Consider the following 23,030-nt stretch of genomic DNA (forward strand, 5'->3'; position numbering starts at 1 on the left):
TGGTTGCATGGCCCTGGTGGCTTCTTCCCTGGCTGCGCCCTTTCCCTAAGAACGTGCGGATGTCTTGTGCTGCCTTGACGACCACGGATGTCTGACACGCTCAGACGCAAAAGAGCTGACTTGGCAGCTGCCCAGCAGATTTTTATAAAGGCTCAGTTGGTGGCTGGAGATTCAGGCTGTCAGAGTTGTGTTATGCAATAAATCGTTTTCAGCAGAAGTTCTTAATCCAATTTCAACTGTAGCTTTTTTTTTTAATAGGCAGTAATCAAAGATAAGTACACATTATTTAATGGGAGTTTGGAAGAAGTAAAACTCTCCTTGCATAAGCATTTTCAGGACGTTAGCCTTAACTCAGGAAGCGTGTCTGTCTGAGGAAGTTTTTGCTGCTTGCTGTGCTTTTAATTTAAAACCAAGGCCAAGGGATCATCAACCACAAGTTTAATAACCTAGTTGCTTCTCTCAGGATGTTTCCTGGCCGCCTGCTTCTAGGTATGCATTGTTTCCCCAGTTGTTCCTTGTTTGAATATCTAGAGTTAGCTGTTTTGTAGAAATTAAAAAGATTAGTACCAAGTTGATCCATCAGGGCTTTCCCCCCAGCCCCCATGCTAAGATTGAACCCAGAGGTGTTCTTCCTCTGAGCTTATACCCCCAGCCCTATTTTATTTTGAAACAGGGTCTCAATTACTGAGGCTGGTCGAGAACTTGTGATCTTCCGGTCTCAGCTTCCCAAATACTGGGATTACAAGCCTGTGGACCAGGTGATCTAAGAGGTTTCTAAGGAAAAAATACTACTGTTAAAGGGAAGGAATGTTAATTTTAGCTAAGCTGACGTTGCACTGCGTTTCTTACCTGCACTATTCCCCCCCTGCCCTGCTTTTATTTAGTTCTCTGTAAACCCTTATGGATTAATCCATGGAAGGAGCCACCATCCCCCACCTCCATGCCGTTTCTGCTGGTTTCATTGTACCTCAGACTTTGGGTGGAACAGGCTGGCATTTCATACAGCAACACAGCCGCGTGACCTAACAACAGGTCCTTGAGAATGGCATCCATGAAGAAGCTTCTGGTCGCTTCTCCCTGGGAGGAGGAAGCGGCTGTCGCTGCTTTTCTCCTTCACAGACCTGTCTCACACTTTTGTCAGCTGTTGTTCAGCTTTGAGCCACTCTCCATCAGACCCCCTCCATCCCATCCCCTTGTCCGTGGCATGGCATTTCATGGCGATCCAACATGGAGTAGAGTTGGGTGTTGCAGTTGCACTTTTGTTTAAGTACCTGAGGAGTAAGTCCCACCCTTCCCTTGCATTGTTTTGGCCAGGTGTGTGAGCACCCATGGCTCCTGTAGTTTGCACCAGCACTCCCACATAAGGCTGTGGGCTTCACGCTTCAACCTCCCATCCACAGGAAGGCTCTGTTCCTATTTGGGCTTGTTGGTTTTAGTTTGGGGAGGCCGTAAGAGTAGATTATGTGCTGCAGCCACTCCCCATGGAAGCAGGAGTATGTTCTGTGCAATGCATTGCCTTCAAGTAACTGCATCCATCCTTTTCCAGCAGGGGGATAGGTAAAAATTGCTGGAGGCTCCAAGTCTCAAATATAAAACTAGGGTGTTTTGTGACACATCTCAATCCTGTTAGGTTTTGGATATCAACTTTTCTTTGGTGAGGTGGTAATGACTTGGACTGGGGGCTCTAATGAATTGATCTCTAGTAGGACCCTAGCTGAGTATGGTCAGTTTTCACCAGTTCCCTCCCAGTCCCTATCTTACCAGTTCCCTTGGTTTGGGTGCTAAGTGAAGTCACTGCTCTATCTGCGATGCCTGAGTCAAATACGGTTTTTCTACAAGTGATAGGAAATTATCCGTCATTGGATCCTTTTCAATGACAAATAGTTGTAATTGTTAGAAAAAACCTTTTTCTTTCCTATAATCTGTTTTTTTTTTAAAAAAAAAATCTTTTCTATCTCCTAACTCTAAATGGCCCATATTCAAAACCCTGATTAAAACACCCAATACACATAGCTGGGCATTGGTGGCGTACACTAATAATCTCAGTACCTGGGAGGTTGAGACAGGAGGATCACAGGTTCGCAGCCAGCCTTAGCAACTTCTGAGGCTCTCTACAACTTAGTCCCTGCTTCAAAGTAAAGAATAAAAAATAGGGCAGGGGCTATAGCTCAGAGGTAGAATGACCCTGAGTTCAATCTCTAGTACTGCGCGCACACACACACACTCACTCACGGATAAGTCACTTAAAATGGTTTATATGAGGTAGTGGAGATGTCAGCAAGCAAACCCTTCTCTCCTTCCTGTCACTTTACTGATCTCCAGCTAGAGATTTTTCATTTTACCTGTGCAGATTAGTAGTTTTAATTTTGTTTTCACTTGAGAAGCAGTGTGTGTTCCCTATTTGGATTGTTTTGTAGATAGCAAATTTCTGAGTCTTGAAATTTCATTTCCTGCTCGTGTTTTTTGTCTGGCTACAGTTCAGTCTTTGGACAAGGTTGAAGTTCAGCTTTTAAAAACAAAAAGCTGGGCATGGTGGTGCATACCTCTAATCTCAGAATTTGCAGAATTGCAGGTTCAAGGCCAGCCTCAGTAATTTAGCAAGATCCTACTTAAATAGTGAATCCAGGCATGGTGGCACAGACCTGTAATCCCATTCTGTGGGGGTTGAGATGGGATCATAGGTTTGAAGCTGCTAGGCTGCTCTCAGCAGCTTCCTGAGATCCTGTTTCTAAATAAATAAAATAGGGCTGGTGGTGTAGCTCAATGGTAGAATGCCCCTGGTGTCTAGTACCCCCTCATTACACACACACACACATTCTCTCTCTGTCTCTCTCTCTGTCTCTCTGTGTCTCTGTCTCTGTGTCTCTCTGTGTCTCTCTGTGTCTCTCTGTCTCTCTGTCTCTGTCTCTCTCTCCTCTCTCTGTTGCTTGGAGGTAGAATGCCTCTGGGTTCAATTCCCAGCCCCCTCCCTCCAGTTTGATTCAGGAATTCTTCCTTCTCATACTTTTTTTGGGAAGGGAGGGACGTGTCAAGGTCTTGCAGTGTTTACCAGACTGATCATACACTCATGGGTTATGTTGACCCTCCGACCTTACCTTCCCAAGTAACTGCACCCCAGCACAGCTGGCCATTCTGTACACATTTTAGATCAAAGGGAGAACACAGTGTTTGGGATCTACACTAAGGTGAGGCCAAATGGGAAAGTCCTGACTAAAAGCTTGGAATCACCAAGCAAACCTTCTAGCCAGTAATGAGCACTGGAGGTGCTGCTATCAGCTCAGGGGCCAGCCGCTGTTCATAGTCTTCCTCTTATCTCCAAGGAGATCACCCTCTGCTCTGGCCTGCTCCACTAGCTCTGCTTGCCGGGAAACCTATGGCGTGTTATGCTGAGATTTTGACAGCACATCTTGAGAAGTTGTCTGTCATCTGAGGGCAACAGCCGAGACAGATAAGAACTCCTGGTGTACTTAGACCAGAATAATTTATTTTTTAAAGCAAGTATCATGATGTTTCTTGTCTTGCAAAGCCATTCCCTCATCCTGTTTGGATACAACTTGGTTTATGTTTTCATGATTTTTTTCCCCCTCCCTCAGTGGAGGAGAGAGAAACAGAAGAATTTGTGCAAGTGAGAGCTGTGCTGTTTGGTTTCTTTTTTGCATCTGGCTGCATAGTGCTGCACATTTACTTTTGCTCCACGCTGTCCATCCTATTCCTACCACAAAACAAGAACAATCTCCATAAAGGGTGAACTGCAAGCTTAATGAAGTTCTATTTTTTAATGTGGCTGCTAAAATTTATCCTAACTTTGGGGGTTTGAGTTTGGAAATGGAGACGATCTTCGCGTGTCTGTGGGCCCTGTTCTGGATTGGAATTCACATGTTTAGATGAGTTTTTCTTTCTGGGTGTTGAATTTTAAAGGGAAGTCATGCCAAGTTGGCTAACTAGAAGATGAGGGTATGGGAGAGACCTGTCACCCGAGGAATGATGAAAGGAACACAACTGCATTACTTAGGGCCGTACCCCTTTTATGGTTTTCACCAGCTCCCTTTGATCACTGAGAAGTAGGGGAGTCTTACCAGAGTGTATTGATGAACGGTGACAACAGTAGATGGATGTTTGGAGCACTCATCTTTGGGTTTTCTCTCATGTTTTCTTTGAGTTCTGAGGGGTATTAGAGCAGTATGCAGTGGCTCAGAGGGCACCATTGTGCCCAGGGGTGTTTGTGCGCATTGCTTACCATGTGCTTGCTGTGTGCAGAAGTCACCTGGGGACCCTGTTGAAATGCAGAGGCTGAGCCACGTGTGGATGGGGGGACTGTGTGCACATCAGCAGCGCCAGGTGGCTAAGGTCCCATCTTGGAGTTGCAGGGATCTGGAAGGTAGAAAGCTGTCATCTCCTTCCCTGATGGTGAGCTTTGGAGAATTGTTTAAATAACTGCTTCCTGCCAAAAGATGCATAGTGCCCCTGTGATACTTTATCTTGTGTGTCTATTGCAGGGCTTAGACCAGGTAGGGTTATATTGTATTCTTTTACTTTCTGTAATTTTAAAAAAAAATTTTTATTTTTTATTTTTGGTACTTGGGATGGAACCCAGGGCCATTTTACCTCTGAGCTACACCCCCAGCCCTGTTTTTTTATTCTTTATTTTGAAACAGGATCTCACTGAGTTGCAAATGGCTTCACTAAGTAGTAGCTGAGGCTATCTGCAAACTGTGATCCTCCCTCCTGTCTCAGCCTCCCAAATGTTGAGATTACAGGCGTGGTGGAGCGTGCACCACCACGCTCGGCTTTGTAGAAATTTTTTGAACATAGTATACAAGTTTGCTTCCTAGGCAGTGCATGTGTCTGTGTGTCAGTCATTCAGTCAGACACACACACACACACACACACACACACACACACACACACACACGTTATGTGTATGGGGGTACTGGGAATTGAACCCAGGGGTCGTCTACCTCTGAGCAACACCTCAGCTCTATTTTTTATTTTGAAGTAAAGTCGTGCTAAGTTACCATGCACTGGCCTTGAACCTTTAATTGTCCTGTCTTGGTCTCCCAAGTACTGACCAATGCCTTTTTGGCCAGGTTGGGGGCTGGAGGTTGAACTCGGAGTCATTCTACCTCCGAGCTATGCCCCCAGCCCTATTTTAAAGGGTGGCAAACACTTAGCAATATAAAAGGAAACCATGTCCTTTTCCATTTCTTTCCATTATTACTGTGTCTTCTGTATTAAGGTAGCTGCTAAACTAATGGACAGGATGCTTGAGTTTGTGGCCAATGCCAACGTCTTCCTCAGCAGGGAGAGAGAGCCATGCTATCTGACTTGGATGAGAAAGGAGAAGGGTTGGGTTTTGGAACACCAAGGCATGAGTGGGATGTTCGCTACTTTGAGAATCATAATTTGGGAATGACTTTTTGGGATACAGAGGGTGATGCCAGAGTGTAGTGAGAATCCTCCAGGATGTGGAGGTTACAGGAGCCTGTGCCGATATGGTAAGAAAGGGGCGGGGGTAGCAGCAAGTCGAAGGCATTATGTGAAAAGACGGGGTAGCATTTAGTAGAAGGGACTGCGATGGTGTCTGTGGGCCCTGTACACCCATATGGACTTGAGGTGGCAGGGAACTACGCGGCCGAGGAAGGCAGCCCCACATACAGGAGGGACGTCTTCAGCTTGCTGCTGGGAACAAGAGATATGGCCAGCCCTTTTGGATCAGTCACTGTGGGGAGTGTTTTATGAGAGAAGCGGTGGTTTAAGTTATGAAAATCGCTGTGATCTCAGGCACACCTGGGAACGCACTGGGTGTTGGCTAAGGTTTGGCACTGGCAGGGCAGGTGCCAGTAGGTGGTGGTGGAGGTGAGACAGAGCTTAAGTTTTTGTTTTGTCTTCGTGGTGCTGTACACACTAGGCAAGCACTTTTGTCATGGAACCACATCTATAGCCCAACACCATAAAGTTTGTTTTTGGTACTGGAGATGCATTATACCTCTGAGCCATACCACCAGCCCTTTTTATTTATTTGAAACAAAGTCTTGCTATGTTGCACACAGTCTTGATCAGTTGCTAAGGCTAGGCTTAAACTTGTTTCAGCTTGCACTGTAAATCTGGGAGGCAGAGGCCAGAGGATGTGGTTCCCAGATAGCCTCAGTGACTTAACTAAGTACTTTGCAACTCAGTCAGACCCTGCTTAAAAAATAAAAAGACTAAAAAATAGGGCTGAGGGTGTAGCTCGGAGGTACAATGCCCCTGGGTTCCATACCTGGTACCACAAAAAAAAAAAAAAAAGTTTTTCATTGATTGCAAAAAAGCTTGTGTTTTTACTATCTCTGGTGTATTTTAGGAGTCCAGGGCATGCTGATGAGCCAGAGAAGTGACCTCTGACTCCACCCAGACATTTTTTGAATGGCTGATTCCCTGAGGCAGCTAGTGGAAATAGGAAACAAAGAGGAAGTCCAGTATTTTGCATTTGAACTTTGGTGTTCCCTCAGTTCTTTCTGGGCTGTTGGCTAGAGCACTCAGCACTGTGCCACTACGGGGCAAGAAGAACCTTCTTCCCCTGGCCGACACCTGGCAGGGACGGTTGCGCGGGCGGGCGCGGGCAGGCTTGTGCCGGCCAGTGCCTGCTGCATCTGGCTTATTAAGGGAGCAGTGCAGGGCGATGGTGACTCACTGTGGCTGCAGCTGCAGAAGGGAGTTGAATGTTGAATATTCTGAGTTATTACCCTACTGATCCTGGAGTAGGCTTAGTCCACAGCAGGTATGTCTCCCATTGGCATTGAGGGTGCTGACAAGTCTTGACCAGCTCTGTAGCTCAGCAAAGAGCATAGATGAGTGTGTTTTTGGAAGTTTATTTTTATTGTCTGGATCCCGAAACCTCATGGATTGCTGCTCTTGTGTTTAAAGTACTTCATAGGTGTCAGTACCTGAAACTCATGTGCGGTGGCACCCTTTACAGGCATTACCATCCCACGTGGTTTATGTTTTAATTAGACTTGGGTTGTAGGGGTATAATTCTCTCATCTGCAGGCTGAAGTCCGGAGGAAAAGCATCGGCCTACCCAGGATGCAGTAAATTGTCATGGGAGTTTTACATTGAAAGCTATTTTGGGCTTTGCAATTTATAAACTGTGTTCACATAGGAAATAATAGTTTATAAGCGCATGTCACTGTTTGTTGGGGAGATGCAAACGATTGGAGTGGGAACCTGGTGGCTGAGAAGAGAATTCTGCCTGACAGCCCTTCTCAATAGACAGTGGCTGCTGAAAAGGTGGATTTCAGCCTAATAAGCATTAACTCCCGTTGCAGTTAACACTATCATTCAGTCGCAACTAATATGCCGGGGGAGCTTTCACGGGCACTCAAGGGAGTTGCTGTAAAAATTAATTCTGCTTCGTCTTGCTTTTCATCTGTTGTGTAGCCAAATCATCTGCATTTTACTCGGGCCGGTTGTTTGGATTCCACGAATGAGTCTGGCCTGAGCACTACATTTTGCTGGTTCTTATATATCATGAGATTGAGTCTTGCCTACTACAAGTTGAGAATTTACTTGTGTTCCTTGTGTTCTTCTTGCTAGTTTGATTTCCTCTCTTAGCCTTCATTGCCAGACCCTGAGCACCACTTGAGTGTGAGACTGTCTTGGAACTGTCTCTGGAGAGCCACCACCAGGAAGACGCTGCCCAGCTAGCGGAAATCCCAGCTTGGCAGGCCTGCAGGGGTGAAGGCCTCCGAGGGGAAGAGAGGAGCAAATCTTAGCTCTCATCCTTCCTTGGGCCATTCTTCTTCTTGTTGTAGAAGATAGAAATTTGCTCTCATTCTAGGAAATCCTTGAGGCTTAACCAGAGTGTGCAGCCCAAATTATTTAGGGTTTAGAAGTCTGTATGTGGTTGGATTTCTAAGATGTAGTTTGTGTTTATGCAGGGCATAGAAATTTTAAAAGCTGGAAAAGACCTCACATAATCTAGCCTTGTCATTGAGGCCCTTGGAGGTTTTACATGATCTGTTTGTGGCAGGAGTGAAGACCAGTTCTTTTGTATAACCCAGTACATCAGCACCAGACCACCCGTGAATCGGTTCTGAGTTTTTTGGCTCTCTGTAGGAGCTGAAGAAAGCCAAATATTCACATCCTTATTTTATAAACTAGGCTATCAGTATGATGATGATGATTTCAGGGTGCAAAGTGAGAAGCTTCAAATACTTCCAACTCCAAAATGAACTTTGTTGTAAAATGCTTAGGTCTTGAAGTAGGTGTGTGAATATTAAGTACTTAATAGAAGAATGAACAGTGTGTAGAGGTCTAGGAGCTCTGAATATCCTTTGCCAGGGGAATCAGGGCCTCGATGTCTTGTTATTCTGGGGATTGAACCCAGGAACTTTCTTGATAAGATGTTGAGGCTGGTTGTAAGCGTTCAATCCTCCTTTCTCAGCCTCTCAAGTACTGAGATTATAGACATGAGTCTCACCACACCTGGCTAGCACCTATATCTTTTTGTTTTTATTTTTTGGCACTAGGGATTGGATCCAGGACAATATACCTCAAAGCTGCATCGCGGCCCTATTTTTATTTGGAAACAGGGTCTTAAGTTGATGCTGGATGCAAACCTGTTTAGCTTCCCAAGTACTGAGGTTACAGGTGTGAACTACCACACCTGACTCAGCACTTATATCTTGCATTATTTGAATTCTGAAATTATTCAACCAGAGGAGTGCTGCACATATTTGCAGTGCACTGTACAGTCTGACATTATTCACTTTATTTAAAATTTTAGCTGGGCGTGGTGGCGCACACTTGTAATCCCGCACTTGGAAGGCGGAGACAGGAGGATTGCGCAGCTTTGAAGCCAGCCTTGCTGGCTTAGGAGACCCTGTTTCCAAATTAAAAATATAAAACAAATAGGTGTCTGGGAGTGCAGCCCGGAGGTAGAAGGGTTTCCAGGAACCCCAGTACCAAAAAAAAAAAAAAAAAAAAAAAAAAAAGTAGTAAAATAGTTCCTTACTCCTCTGGTTGTTATGACAACTTAACTTTCCTGAACATTGCCAGGAATAAAAAGCTACAGCAACAATAGTGAATGTTCTTGGATGTGAGGCACAGAAGGAAGTGAGATGACTTGTATTTTCTTTCAGTTTGAAGTCTCCAGAATGGGCTGGTATCGTCCCTTGGCAGTAAAATGCAACACAGATCTTCAGTCCTGGGTCTTGGTCACACGTCACTTGCTTGGAATATGTCACTCAAAGTCTACTGTGATTCAGTATTTGCTTGCTTGCTTGCTTTGTAGTAACTTTCTCCCTTCCTTTCTCTGCCCAGGATGACAGTGATGGGATTCCATGGTCAGAAGAAAGGGTGGTACGTAAGGTCCTTTATCTGTCTCTGAAAGAGTTCAAGAATGCCCAGAAGAGGCAGCACGGGGATGGCATCGCTGGGAGCCTGAAGACGGTGAATGGTGAGTTGACTCTTGCTGGAGTTGGACTTATCTCCGTGCATGGCCTTGTTTCTGAATGGGATGTGTTCTGTTAGCTTGGGCTTCTTAGCCTGCCTGTAGGTGCCTAGCCTATATTGTGGACCTCTTGTTGGGCTTATAGATATGTGTTCCTTTATGCACTGCAAAATACAGTGGACAGGGTGCCTTAGTCTATTTCCTAGTTGTGGGCTGAATGTAGAGCCTAATAGCTTTTCCTATGGCCGCCTCCACCCAAATGTGTGTGCAGAACCCTTGGGTGATCTTGCTAAAATGTGGGGGCTTTTGTTCTTATCTCCTCTTTGGGTAAGGATGTGGCCTGTCTAGTGCCTTTCCTGCGCCCTGGCCTCACTGCCTCATACTTGCGGGCTGGTAGCTACAGGGCAGCAGGTATGCAGGGGCTTAGAATCCCTGTGTCCCAGGAAGTGCCTCTCTTCCTGCGGAGACTTCAAATGGATCCTGGATACCTGGAAGGAAACTTGCCCTGTGCTGAATGTATGAATGTCCCTTTTTTAAGTTAGGGTTCATACGATTTTGATGAAGTCATCTGACAGCGATTTGAGGACAAGCATTTGATTGTACTGTTTCCCAAGAAGCAGCTGTGGTGTTGGTCCATAGCCTCTTGTGCCTGATCAGTCTCTTAGACTTCTAGACAGTATATGAATGGATTGTGTTCCAGCATGTGCTTGGTCAGGGGTGAGGAATGTAATGTGACTTGGCCTTGAAGTTGACTCTTGATGCTGTAGTGACTCTGCCACGTATGTTACATGCTCTGCCCCCCTCTATTTCTCTCCTCACTCATCTGAGCCCATATGGACAGAAAAGACCCTTTCACGAAGCAAAGTGAACGACCGAATTTACTGTCACAAGCCTTACAATTTGAACTCTCATATCTTGTTTTCCCAAAGGGTCCCCTTTTATGGGGTTCTCCCGCAAGTGATGGTTTCATCCTTTCCTTGTTTGTGATATAGTAAATTCTGAGCCCGGTGGTTGCAGAACGTCAGGTATGACTGCTTTTTGTCACTGCTTCACATTGTGTACCAGCATTTGTCTGGTTAAGTTTTGGGGAGGGCAGGGTGATGAGGGAGAACATTACTGAATCCCCGAGCAGAAGTAGAGTGGTAGCTGCTCCACCGTGACATTTTTATGGTTGTGAAAAGGAATGCCGTCTTTGTCTCCCCACTATCCAGGAGCGGCATGGCCTTAGTGATTCTTTGAATCTGACAAAGACGAAATGCCTGAGCCAGGCATGGTGCTGCACACTTGTAATCAAGGCTGTGACGTGAGGATCCAAATTCATGGACAGCCTCGGCTACTTAGTGAGGCCCTCTACAACTTAGTGAGACCCTGTTTCAAAAATAGAAAACTGATTCTGGGAACCATTAGGACTAGAAGTTGTCCAGGGTTTAATAATGGTAGCATTTGAATAAGTGACCCCCCAAAAAAAAGTCATTTAAGAAGCAGCCAGTGTTTCTAGCCAGCTGGCCAGATTTAGTTTAAACTTTGTTGTAGGGGCTTGATGAGACTGTGGAAGAAATTCTAAGTTGTGAAGGACCTCTTCATGGGGATCAAAATACTTTGATTCTGGTACTAACTTCTGTAGCAAAAGGATAGCTCTTTAACAAGGCACTGAGTTGGCTTTTCATCCTCACAATGACTTACTTTTAAGCATTTAAGCAAAAATATGGGCACTAAGGCTCCAGTGTTGGTTGTGAAATTGCTGTGAATGTGTTACTTGCTGGTTTGTGTAGGGGGTTTGTGCAGGCAACTCCCCAAGACCACCTTTTTTTTTTTTTTTTTTCTTCCTTCCCCCTGTCCTGGAGATGGAACCCAGGAGCATTCTACCTTTGAGCTCAATCTTACCCAGCTCTATTTTTTATTCTTTATTTTGAAACAGGGTCTCATTAAGTTGCAGAAAGCCTCACTAAGTAGCTGAGGCTGTCCACAAACCTTGATCCTCCTGTCTCAGCCTCGCAAATGCTAGGACTACAAGTGTGTGCCAGCAAGCCCAGCTCCAAGACCACCTTTTTGTTACCCTGTGTATTCGATTACTATAGCTGTGTCTGAATCTCTTGGTTTCACAAGAGTCCCAACGGCACTTTTGGTGTTAACGAATGCTTTCTTTTTCCTGGGAAGTGAAGGGAAGAATTATTGGGAGTTCTTTCTTCTTTGGGTGCACGCGATCCAAAATCTCTGACATGCTCTGCTGGAGGGTGTGGTCCTTAGGAAGCTGAAAGAACAGGGAGCATCCAAGACCTTTCTGGGCTGGGCTGGGGAGCTGGAGATAGGGCAAGTTGTAATTGCAAGCTGTTTTCTCTGTGAATGCACGTATATATTTGGGTCACTTGGGTTGGATGGGTGCTGTAGAGTTGGCCATCTCATATACCCTAGTCCTTTAGTCCTAAAGGTTGTACAGAGCCAGAGCACATGTTTGTGGAGGTTTGGGTGGGTGGGGGGCGCAATAGTGACGAAGTCATACAAATACGTGTTTTTAAAAATTTGGGGAGATTAACCCCAATATCCTTAAGATTCCTTTTCCCCCCAATGTTGCAATGACTCCATTGGTAGAGTTTTTGTTATGGAAATTTGGCTGGCAGGAAGGCTTTAAGACTAGACGTTGCAGAGCCTCATCTGAGAGGTGGCTCCGAGCTTATGGATGGGGCAGACCAGGGCGAGAGCCAGAGGTAGGTGGGTGATGGGTGGTTTCCACCTCTGTGCACCTTTCTATGCTTTTTAGTGTGGGGTTCTTGGGTTATGACATGTCTCGGAGAACAAAGTTGCTTGTTATTCTTGAGTGTGGTGGTGACCTTTCCAGAGTCACACAAGTGTTTACTTCACAGTAGCAGAGGGAACTGTAGCTCAAGTCGTGCACTTTGGTTTTCAGGATGCAACTTACAACCCAGAATGCATGAAATGACACTGCATCTTAGAAATTGTAGTGTTGAAAATCATCCCCCGTCCCCGGCAGTTTTTTAAAATGAAGATGTTTCTGGACTATTGGTTCTGCTAGTTTCCTGGGATGATTCAGGCTTTTAAATATTTTGCATCAACAATGGAATGGACTCTGTGTAATTTTTATCTGATTAAAAAACAAATTGACATCACTTCTGCTAGATCACTGGCATGCTGGTGTGAGGAGTGAGCGGCCCTTTGCCCTTCCCTTTTGTGTGAAGGGGCTCCAGCATCTGTTAATGGTACAGCTTATATCTGAGTGGCTGAGCTCGGCCTGCCCATTTCTGCAGCTCTACCAGAGTAGTAATAAACCAGGCAGACACAAGATAGGAGAGAGACCTCATTTTTTTATGTCATAAAATCCATGCTTGCCATCAATCTTGCTTTTTGTGCTTCTGAAGTGACAAGGAATGAAATTTTTACCCCACTACAGGTAGCAAATGTGAGTCTTGAGCAGCCTCATGGATTGTCTGTGCAGGGGTTGAAGCCATCCTTAGTTTGTTGGCTGGAGCAGGGCTTAGGGGTGAGGCAGGACTAAGATCTGCTGATTGTGAGCCTTCTGTCTACTTCCTGCTGTAGATAATGCCACTTTTTCTGGCTATAATAAAAAGACAAAAGCTTCAGAAAGGAGACTGAGACCTTGGCTACTCTTTGAGGGCCCTTGGCCTGCTGGGGCTGAAATTGGGGACATTTGAATAATAACATGCTACTCAAATAACGAATACGCATAATTACACAGTAAGAGAGGGGAGCTATTAGCTGCATTTGAATTTCATTTGCTTCCTATAAATGTCATCTGAGATCAGCAAGCCCTCTGGCCAGTGAAACAGTCTTGAGTAGATTTAAGGGCACTTGGGTCCTTTTCTTTAGAATCTCAGTCCAGGCAGCAGTTGTGTTAGCTAACCTTAGTTATTGACCAGCTATGGTTGCAGCGGTTTGACTTATTTTACTCACTTGTCAGGACAAACTTTAATACACAGTACGAGTGGATTAGCAGCTTGCTTCTCCAACTAGGCAGTGAGGATACAAACCCAGGCTTCCTGGAATAGAGTTCCCATGTGTCTAATCACCACTTAAATAGAAGCAATTTTGGAGCCTTCCAGAAAGATAGGATTTTAAAACCAAGAATTTGTAGGAGGCCACCCCTCCCTCCCTGTTTCTTTTTAAGGAGATAAGTGGAGTTGTTCATTTGGAAAAAGACCTCAAGATGGGGTTATAGGTACTTATTAGTGTGAACATGTGTCTGGATTTTATTATGGCTTATAATTGAATTAATATGCAGAATGTATGAAAAAATTGTATTTCTAGCTGGATATGGGAGAATTACACAACTGGTGAAATTACTGCTGTTATAGGTGTGTTTACTTGGGAGGCTGAGAAGAGAGGATGGCAGGTTGGAGGACAGCTGGATGGACGATAACTTTGTTTCTATTAAAAAACAAAAGAACAACAACAAAAAAAACAAGGTCTGAGGGCGTGGGACCCCCATTTCTGATTCCTTTCTTCTCTTTAGTCACAGATACATTTATTGTTGTTCTCCCCCACCACCATTTCTTCACCTAGTGATTAGCGTATTTAACACCATTGATCTGCAAGCTGGAAATGACAGGACTGGATGTGGACTTCCTGGCAGCAACTGCTTACCCAGGATCCCCCAACCTACTTTATTTTTTTTTTTTAAAGGAGTAGAACTTTGAACCTTCCATATTGTAGTGTTTTTTAAAGATTTCTGGTGTCTGTGGAATGCATCTTGGGCTGGGCCCACTTTCAAATCTTTTTAATTCACAAGATAAACACAGAAGGTCAGGGCATATTGACTGGTTAATGATAATTTTTCCATGGGGTCATACATTTGCAGTGGAGGTCTTGGCTGTGTGAGTGCGTGGTTGCCTGGTTAGTGTTCCCTTAGCCAAGGGGTACTTGTGTCTTCAGAGAACCAATCAGCTGTCTCAAAGCAGTGACTGCAGCTTGGGTTGAGTTTCCTGAAACGCCTGGAACTCAAGACCTTTCCTTCCCTCTCCTCATGTGTGAGGCAAAAAAAGAAAGAAGAGCTGAGTGAAATTAAGGGCAAATACACTTTGTGGAAAACAATTTAATTTATTCTCTGTTGGGAAGCAAAGTGACATCTATTTTGGAAAGATATTTTTGTTCAGATCTGATCTTTCTCTTAGCAACTGTCTTTCTCAGTCTGTCTTTGACCCAAATAATGTAGATGGGGTATTGGTAGAACTCTATTTGGTCAACATTTTGATGTTTTTGGTTAGTAGGAGTCATCCTTCAAGTGATGTATCTCATTTATGTATCAACAAGAAAGAACAAACAAAAAAGCACTAAATACACAGGCAAATCATCTTAATGGTGAAATTCTTTCTAATTTCAGAGATTGTATGTATGTATGTATGTATGTATGTATGTATGTATGTATGTATTTGGTGGTACTGAGGGTGGAACCTAGAGGCTTTCTACCTCTGGGCTATACACCCAGACCTATTTTATATTTTATTTGGAAACAGGGTTTCAATAAGTAGCTGAGGCTGTCTTCAAACCTGTGCGATCTTCCTGTCTCAGCCTCCCAAGCACAGGGATTACAAGCGTGTACCACCACGCACGGTTGAAAGATTGATATTTAAACTTGAGAAAAATGTGAGACTTTCAATAAGCAAAGCCCTCTGCTATCTCCACAACATACAAATTGGGAAAAGCAATGTTGGTGACAGAGGTGTAGAGACCAGTTCAGCGGAATATGATGATGATAGGTTTCTGTAGCTCCACCACCTGCACTGGTTGGGCACCAAGGGGGTTGTGTGCGAAGTTAAGGAGGGCTAGAGCAGGAAGCATCATTTTTAGAGTAGGTCAGATTCAATTTTTTTACAGACCAGGTGTTTGGAGATTTTAACTGGAAGGATAGGAGCATGCCAAAGATTGATTGGAACCAGAAACACAATTTAAATGTCTGCCACCAAGCTTCCTGGTTGGCATGGCTGCTGGCAAGTGATTCCTGAAGGGCAGAGAGTGGAGGTTAATGTGTTCCTTTTATGGGTCACTTTGTGCTTGAGACCCATGGCCCTCCAGTACTCTCAGCCTGTGTTTTTTGTGTCTTCCTTGATCTGGGCTACACCCTCACTCCCCTGGCCTCTCGTGGACTGTTCGTAGGAGGGGCATGCCACACAGCTGGTCCCTCCTGCTGCTCCCCTAGCACCTGTTTGCCACCCTACAAGACAGCTGGGACCCCAGGCTTCCTTTTGGTTATGCTCACATGAGGCATAATCTTATTTTCTGAGTTGCCAAAGGGAGTCTATACTTGATAAGTCTATCAAAGATCATTGGAATTGGGTCACCTTAGTCTCCTTTCAGACTGAACCACATGTGTTGTCTGAGGTAGAAGGTATGTTGCTTGGAAGTTCAGCTTACACATTGGGCTTTTAAGTAAAATAAAAGTGAGTTGCTTTTTTTTTTTTTGTGGTACTGGGGTTCCTGGAAGCCCTTCTACCTCCAGGCTACACTCCCAGACCTATTATTATATTTTTATTTTTGGAAACAGGGTCTCTTAAGCCAGTGCGGCTGGTTTCGAACCTGCGGGATCCTCCTGTCTCCGCCTCCCAAGCGCGGGGATTGCAAGCGTGCGCCACCACACCTGGCTAACGAGTTGCCTTTTAAGTCACATAACTTAATTCTCAGAACATAACCGGTGCTTTTGCTAGTGTCACTTTTCTAGGTTGGTTTAATGGGCAGGTGGTAAGCAAGTCACACAAGCCACCTAGGTAGGAGACGGTTAGGTAGAATTGACTACCAGGAGTCCTGTTTCTGACACATTTTGTATATGTGTCAGAGTAGGGGAGACCCTTCCACGCTGTAAACTCATGCATGATTCAAGGAGTTCTGACAAGTACGCACATCCCTGTGTGACCAACGTGGCAACGTTGATGGCACACTTCTCCATCACCCCAGAAAGCTTCCTCCTGCCTCTTCCAGTGCTGTTGACTTCTTTAAAAGGATGGACTTGGGCTTTCTCAATACCTGTCACTCTTTGTAGGAGTTTTTTTGGTTATATATGGGTTTGCTTTCTTTTTTGCCCAGAGTATCAGAATATACCAAATAATCAAAGGTGTCTTTTGGGGGCAAAATATGTCTATTAGGGGCCAGGTAGTCATGTGTGTACCTTCTGCAGCCTCTGAAGCTGATTTTGGGGGGCATCTAATGGATAGACCCCTTCCACAGTTTAAATGGTGGTGGGATTCTCAGAGTCTGACTCTTTGTTTACCACCACCACCAACACCACCTCCCCCTCCTCCTCCTCCACTAATACTGCTACACACACACACACACACATACACACACTCACTCACACTCTGAAGTAAGGGAATTCTCTCACAGCCTTTTAAATTTTATATTTAATTTTGAAACACTTTTGCCGAATCTTTTTAAGAAGGCTAGCCGGGCTTGGTGGCGCACACTTGAATTCCCAGCACTTGGGAGGCTGAGACGGGAGGATCCTGCAGGTTTAAAGCCCGCCTCAGCTACTTAGTGAGGCTCTCAGCAACTTAGTGAGACTCTGATTCCAAATAAAATATATCTGGGAGTATAGCCCCGAGGTAGAAAAGCCCCCCTGGGTTCCACTCCCAGCACCAACTCACCGAAAAAAAAAAAAAAAAGTTAAGAGGCTGGTCTTGCTTGCGATCTTGTCCTCTCTCAGCCTTCCAAGCACAGGGCCCAGGAGCATGCACCACCTTGCTGAGCTGCCAGGCTCTTAAAGGAGCATAACAGCTATAGCTCCAATAAGAGCAGACAGGCATGCTCCAATCAGAGCAGACAGGCATGGGACGGTCTGAGTTCTGAGTCCTCCTCACGGTGGCCTTTCTCTCTTGCACAGCACGGTAGCCAGTGCTGCGAGCTCTGGGCACACCTCAGCCACCGAGGTGCATTGATTTGAAGCAGTGTGAGCTGAGGCTGCAGTCTTGGCTCTTCCCCAAGGGCACTTTCCATAGGTCACACCCCTGGTCTGCTAATCCCTGTGATTTTTGTGAGGAGCTCAGGGTTTGCCTCCTGGCCTTGAGGTTGCAGGACTTGTGTCCATAGTGTGGTAGGATTGCTAATGACTTTCTGGTGGCGGTGTTGAAAGTCTGTGTTAGGCAGCTTGGGCTGCCATAACAAAACACTGTAGTGTGAGTAGCTTAAACAACAGGAACTTATTTCTAACAGTCTTCCAAATGGAAGTGCCCCTTGAGTATCCTCTTCCAGGCTGTGCTCTTGTGTGGTAGGAGGAGTAAGAGCTGTATCTTTCTTAACAATCCCAGCAGCTCAGGACACCGCCCTCATGTCCTCACTTGACCTTTAACAGCTCTGCACAGGCCTTTCTAGAAATGCAGTCATACTGGGAGCAGGGGTGTCACTGCCTCAAAACAATTTATAGGGGAGAAAAAACCTTCAATCTGTTACAGAACAGTGGAGCTTGGAGATGGTGACAGTTCTATTTCATGTCAACCATGGATCGGTTTCCATGCTAACTTCCTTGGAACCCTCCTTTCTAGCCTTTTTTTTTTTTTTTTTGGCACTAGGGTTTTAACCCAGAAACATTCTAGCTCTGACCTATACCCACAGTCCTGTTTTGTTTTGTTTTGAAATAGGATCTTGCTAGGTTGCTGAGATTGGTCTAGAACCCGTTATCCTCCTATCTCAGCCTCCCAAATACTGGGATTACACGGGTGTGCCACCATACCTGGCTTCAAGTTTTCTTCTGTGCTTATGTGATCTTACAATATTTTCCTAACATCTCCCCAACAGCTGTTTAGCCTTGGAGAAATTTGTTTCTTAGGTGGATGGGATTAAAATGGGACACTTAAATTGAGTGTATGCTTTTGTGAAACCATGCATTGTAACCCAAATACCTTAGGCATGATCTCACTCGAGGAACTGGTCTAGAAGATGGGATGGGCCCAGAACCCCAAGGCGCAGACCGTGTGTTTTCAAAGGTTCCAGGGTTTAAGAGGGAAGTTGGTGAGTGCCATGGCCTTTTGAAGGAGGTGCCTGTAGTCAGAGATTACTTGAGGAAAATGGTGGCACTATTCGTGTTTTTTGGAGGCTGTGGAAATCCTGCCGTTGTGATGTAAGTCTAGTCCTCTCCATCTGTTTTTACTGCTCTGCACAGACCCAGCGGGGTCACCAGATAGGCCTGCCTTCAGCCAGGGGTGACTTGCTGATGAATAGGATTTGCTTATCTGCGTTCATTCTTGTAAAATGATAATGTTGCCCATCGGAGAAAGGCCTCATGTGTTTTTTAAGTCTGACCCATTTCATGCTTTGAACTCGGTGATGGGTGTATTGATGGGGCTTTAATTACCTTCAGATTTACCACAATGGAGTCGTGCAGTTTTGCTGTGCTTGTGAATTTCTGAGATCCCATTCCCCTCACATTCAGCGGGCCTTTTACTTAGCTTTTGGAAATACCCTGTCATTCCTTGAACTGCATTAAATGTTTGGAGTCCTATATGCTATATCTTTAAAGCCAGCGGAGTGATTACTAGATAGGCCTTTTTTTTGGGGGGGGGGATTACCCTACAGTCCAGAAATCCCTGGATTTAGTGCATTTCTTAATCTCACCTGCTGCCAAATCTCATCTATCCTCTTGGCTGCCTTTGTAGGATTTTGGATGTGTGTGCGGAGTCCCAGATGTAGCTTCTTCCTAATTTGTTCCCCAAATATGATAGAACTACGCAGATTCCTATTGGAGGGGTGGTGGGGTGAGGAGGGAAATGCAGACTGTTATAATAACTTCAGGCCTGTCATCAGTATCAGCCCAGCCTTGAGGGGTGAGCGAGCCAGGTGACTGTTGTTCCTTTGAGATCCAAGGAACTTTAGGCTGCCCTGGCCCCATGTCTTCTCTGCTGAGGGTGCACCTCAGTGGCGGAGTGCTTGCCGAGCACATACAAGGCCCGAGGTTCCATTCTCCAGGTGACTCTAGAAGGTGGGAGACTCATGGGCAGGTGACAGGCCAGTAGGAATAATCTCATGTCCTTGTGCCGGCCTGCAGGAGCCAGGCGAGAGGGGTTTGTCTATATTGCACATTGCCAGAGGGGTTCCCCGGTGACTTCACCCTGTTCTCACCTTCAGACCATTTTGCTTCCAGTGTTATTTGAAAAGGCCCTTTCCAGTTTGCTTGTTTGGAAAGTGTTCCAGAGTTTTAAAGGGTGAGCTGGAAGGCTCTCAGCTGGCACTTTCTGAATCCCTCTGAGGGAAGTGTTGGCACACTCTTCCACTCTCTGCTGGAGCCCTCCTTATAAATGGAGAAGCCAAGAGTTAGGAAGCCACTGTGCAGAGTGAGGTAGAACGCTTTGGGCAACATGTCATTATCCGCACCATGATCGTGCGCTGTTTTATGGATAATATGACAGTGTCTCTGTGTGTCCTTCCCCGAGATGTTTCAGAGAGCCCTTTGATTCTTTTTCCTGCCATTGAAAATAGATGCACTGAATGCTCTTTATAATATATTTCTTTAAAAACACACACACATACACACTCTCCCATTCCTGCAATCCCAGTACTTAGAAAACCCCAAATAGCAGGGTCACAAGTTCAAGATTAGTCTTGGCAACTGACCAAGACGCTATTTTTGTTTGTTTGTTTTTGCGGTACTGAGGATGGAACCCAGGGGCATTCTACCTCCGAGTTATACCCCAGGCCTATTTTTTATTCTTTATTTTGAAACTGGGTCTCACTGAGTTGCAAAGGGCCTAAGTAGTAGCTGAGGCTGTGCATGAACCGCGATCCTCCTGTCTCAGCCTCCAGAGTGCTGGGATTACAAGCATGTGCTGCATGCCTGGTTTTTTTTTTTTAAATAGGGCTGGAGGTGTAGCTCAGAGATGGAATGCCCCTGGGTTTAGCCCTCAGCATTACCAAAAAGAAAAAGCCTTTCTCCTGAAGACAGATATTTCTTCTTTGACTGTTTAAATAAGAATGAAAAGCTGGGGTACTTACTCAACAGGTGTTGCACGCACCTTCTGATAAGAATCTCCCGCTTCCTCTGCATGCCCTCCCTGTTTTCAGGGGTCAGGGTGCTGTGATAAGAGCAAGGGGCCTGCAGGTGATTTATTGCTCTGTTTGTTGCCATCTGTGGCTTGCACTTCAGCTGTCCTTGGAAAGCCCAGTGTGAATGGGGGCCATGAGGCCTGCCAGGTTTCCATCTCCCTGACTTGTCTGTCAGCAGACCCTCCTCTACCAGCCCCAGAGAAGCACACGGAAGTAGGGACCTGCTGGAGAGCGCTAGCAGTAATCCCATCCATCCATCCATCTCCCCATCCCCGCACTGTCACACACTTGGGCCAAGCAGAGATGCTCTTCCCAGCCTGGTCCAGAGTGCTGCCCACATTTGGTGCTGGCAGCCTGTGGGGGTCTCCCTGTGTGGAAGAATTCCAAGGGAGTAGGTTAAGATTGCCATCAAGTGGCTGCTCTTGGTAGTGGACGAAGGAGCTTGCTGATTGCCCAGCTTCCCAAGCCCCTCTGCAAAGCAGTCAAGCTCAGGAGAGCCTGGTCTTATTAGAGGAATTGCCGGGTCTTATTTTGGGCAGGTGGGGACAGAGACCAAGTGGTGTCTCTCGATGCTGTGGAATCTATAGCATGGAAGGCGGGCTCAGTCGAAGTGATTCGAGCTCAGCACCCTGGAACAGTGAACTTGGACCATCTCTTAGTGGGGGCAGTGGCTGGGTGCTCATCCCCCTGCCAGCTCAGGACCAATAAGAGGGCTATAGTTCTCCAGCCCTACTGTGGAAACTGTGAGAGGATCAATATTGTCTCATGGTCCCAGCCAAGGTTTGAGAACTAACAAAACCTGATACTGCCATATTTTCCATCTCTGTATGTGGGTTTTGTTTTTCCTTTTCTCAAAGCTGGTTTTCTTAGGATTGCTGAGATAGTTTATTTGAAGTCCTTAGTATCTAGCAGAAAGCAATTATTTAAAGTGTGGTTATTATTGAGGTTCTACGTGTACATTACTTAATTCCCATAAAAGCTATAGCTGTATCATTAAGCCCAACAGTTTGGAGTTGTATTAAAGTTGGTTTGCTCGGATTTTTTTAGTTACAAATGTTAGCATCTTGTGATCAGATTTCACTCCTAGGACCTAGAGCTATAGTTTGGACGTAGCTAGCTCTATTTTTTCCTAGCAGATTATCCTCAATGGCATTACTAAGAGCTACCTTATAGGAGTGGTAGTAGGGAAGTTTGAATATGTAGGGTCTTTTCTGTTGGTGCATGCAGTGCTAGATTCTGAAGTCTGTGAGCAGCCCTAGCAGAAGGTTTCAGAACTGGCTTATGGTGTGTGAAAGAGGGTGCAGCTATGCTTGGTGGTTTTGAAGGGGAGAGGCCCAAGGTAGGCAGGTAAGAAAGTGACCATGAAGGATATCAGATTTCTTTTTGGGGGGGGGCGTGCCAAGGATTGGACCTAGGGATATTCCACCTCCAAGCTACACCCCTGCCTTATTTTTTATTTTGAAACAGTCTCAGTATGTTGCTGAGGGTCTATTTTTCTGGAGCTGGTTTTCAAACTTGTGAACCTCTTGTCTTAGCCTTTCAAGTACTAGGGATTACAGAAACTCTTACATTGGGGTCAGTTAGAGGAAATTCTTAAGGGAAAGAGGCTGTGTTGTACAACCATTCATATTGCAATCTGTCAAATCATATTCAACTAGAATTCCTGGATTCTAGCCATTTCAAGCAATATTGAGTATATAAAAAATTTGATATGCTGAAATTAACACTGCCATCGAATCTTCATTCTTTGCTACCAGTAACTGAGTACAGGTGGAGTGTCCCTTAGCAGGACATAGTTGGGATTAGAAGTGTTCTCAGATTCCTGGTTACTTTAGGTTTTGGAGTATTTGTTTGGACTTTACTAGGTTGAACATCATACATTGGAAAGCCTGAAATTTAGAGTGTCCCCAAATCTGAATACCTTTTGAGCTTCATGATTATGCTTAAAAAGATTGTCGGTTTTTGGATTAGGAACTCCCAACCTGTGTCTCCGAGGTCCATTGCCAGCCTGCCTGCCTAAAGCGAAACACTGGGATCCCTCGTCCTGTTGCTTCTGGTGTGACAGGCAGGAGACTTCCTAAGGTTGATGGCGTGCTCTCGTTCTTCCCTTTGCTGGCTCCATGGTACTGATGGGTCAGGACACTTTTGGATGTTATGAAGTTCATCCTGGAGCAAATGTCCTGGCTTGGCCACTGTCCCGTTCCTGTGCTGTGTGAAGAAACTAAAGCAGGGAGCTAAGAGTAGGTCTGTGTATACTTAAAACCCCATTAATACCTGTAGCCTGCAGGCAACAAAACGAGTCCCCCTTAGCCCAAGCTTGTGGGGTACTCTGTCCATGAGTATTAGGTGCTGGTGGCTTCATCCTCAGGCTGCCACATCGGGATGGCTTCTAAAATCATTTCTAATAAAAATCACCATTCAGGAAATTGACGAATAGAAAGTAGTTTTGCTATGTCTTTTTTTTTTCTTCCCATATGAACTAGTGGCCATGTAACAGATCCCATCTCTGTTTTCTGTCTCTTCCACAGGCTAGAGAGAGGACCTTGAGCCTCTGCAGCTCAGTTGGAGGCCATTTGCCCATGTGCTATTCCATTTGTCCCTCCTC

At 45.3% G+C, this 23,030-nt stretch overlaps 1 protein-coding gene across 1 annotated transcript in view; it reads left to right on the forward strand.

Annotated features, from left to right (window-relative positions):
* JARID2 (jumonji and AT-rich interaction domain containing 2) overlaps window positions 1–23,030 on the forward strand; it is a gene marked incomplete at both ends in the record, with an annotated part of 270,204 nt that overhangs the window by 117,028 nt on the left and 130,146 nt on the right. The window contains one exon of the mRNA XM_080710759.1: window positions 9,301–9,436. Coding sequence (XP_080566885.1) covers window positions 9,301–9,436 — 136 coding nt within the window. The remainder of the gene's footprint in view (window positions 1–9,300; window positions 9,437–23,030) is intronic.

This window comes from Muscardinus avellanarius, assembly GCF_963383645.1.
Source record: "Muscardinus avellanarius genome assembly, chromosome: 14".
Classification (NCBI taxonomy): Eukaryota; Metazoa; Chordata; class Mammalia; order Rodentia; family Gliridae; genus Muscardinus; species Muscardinus avellanarius.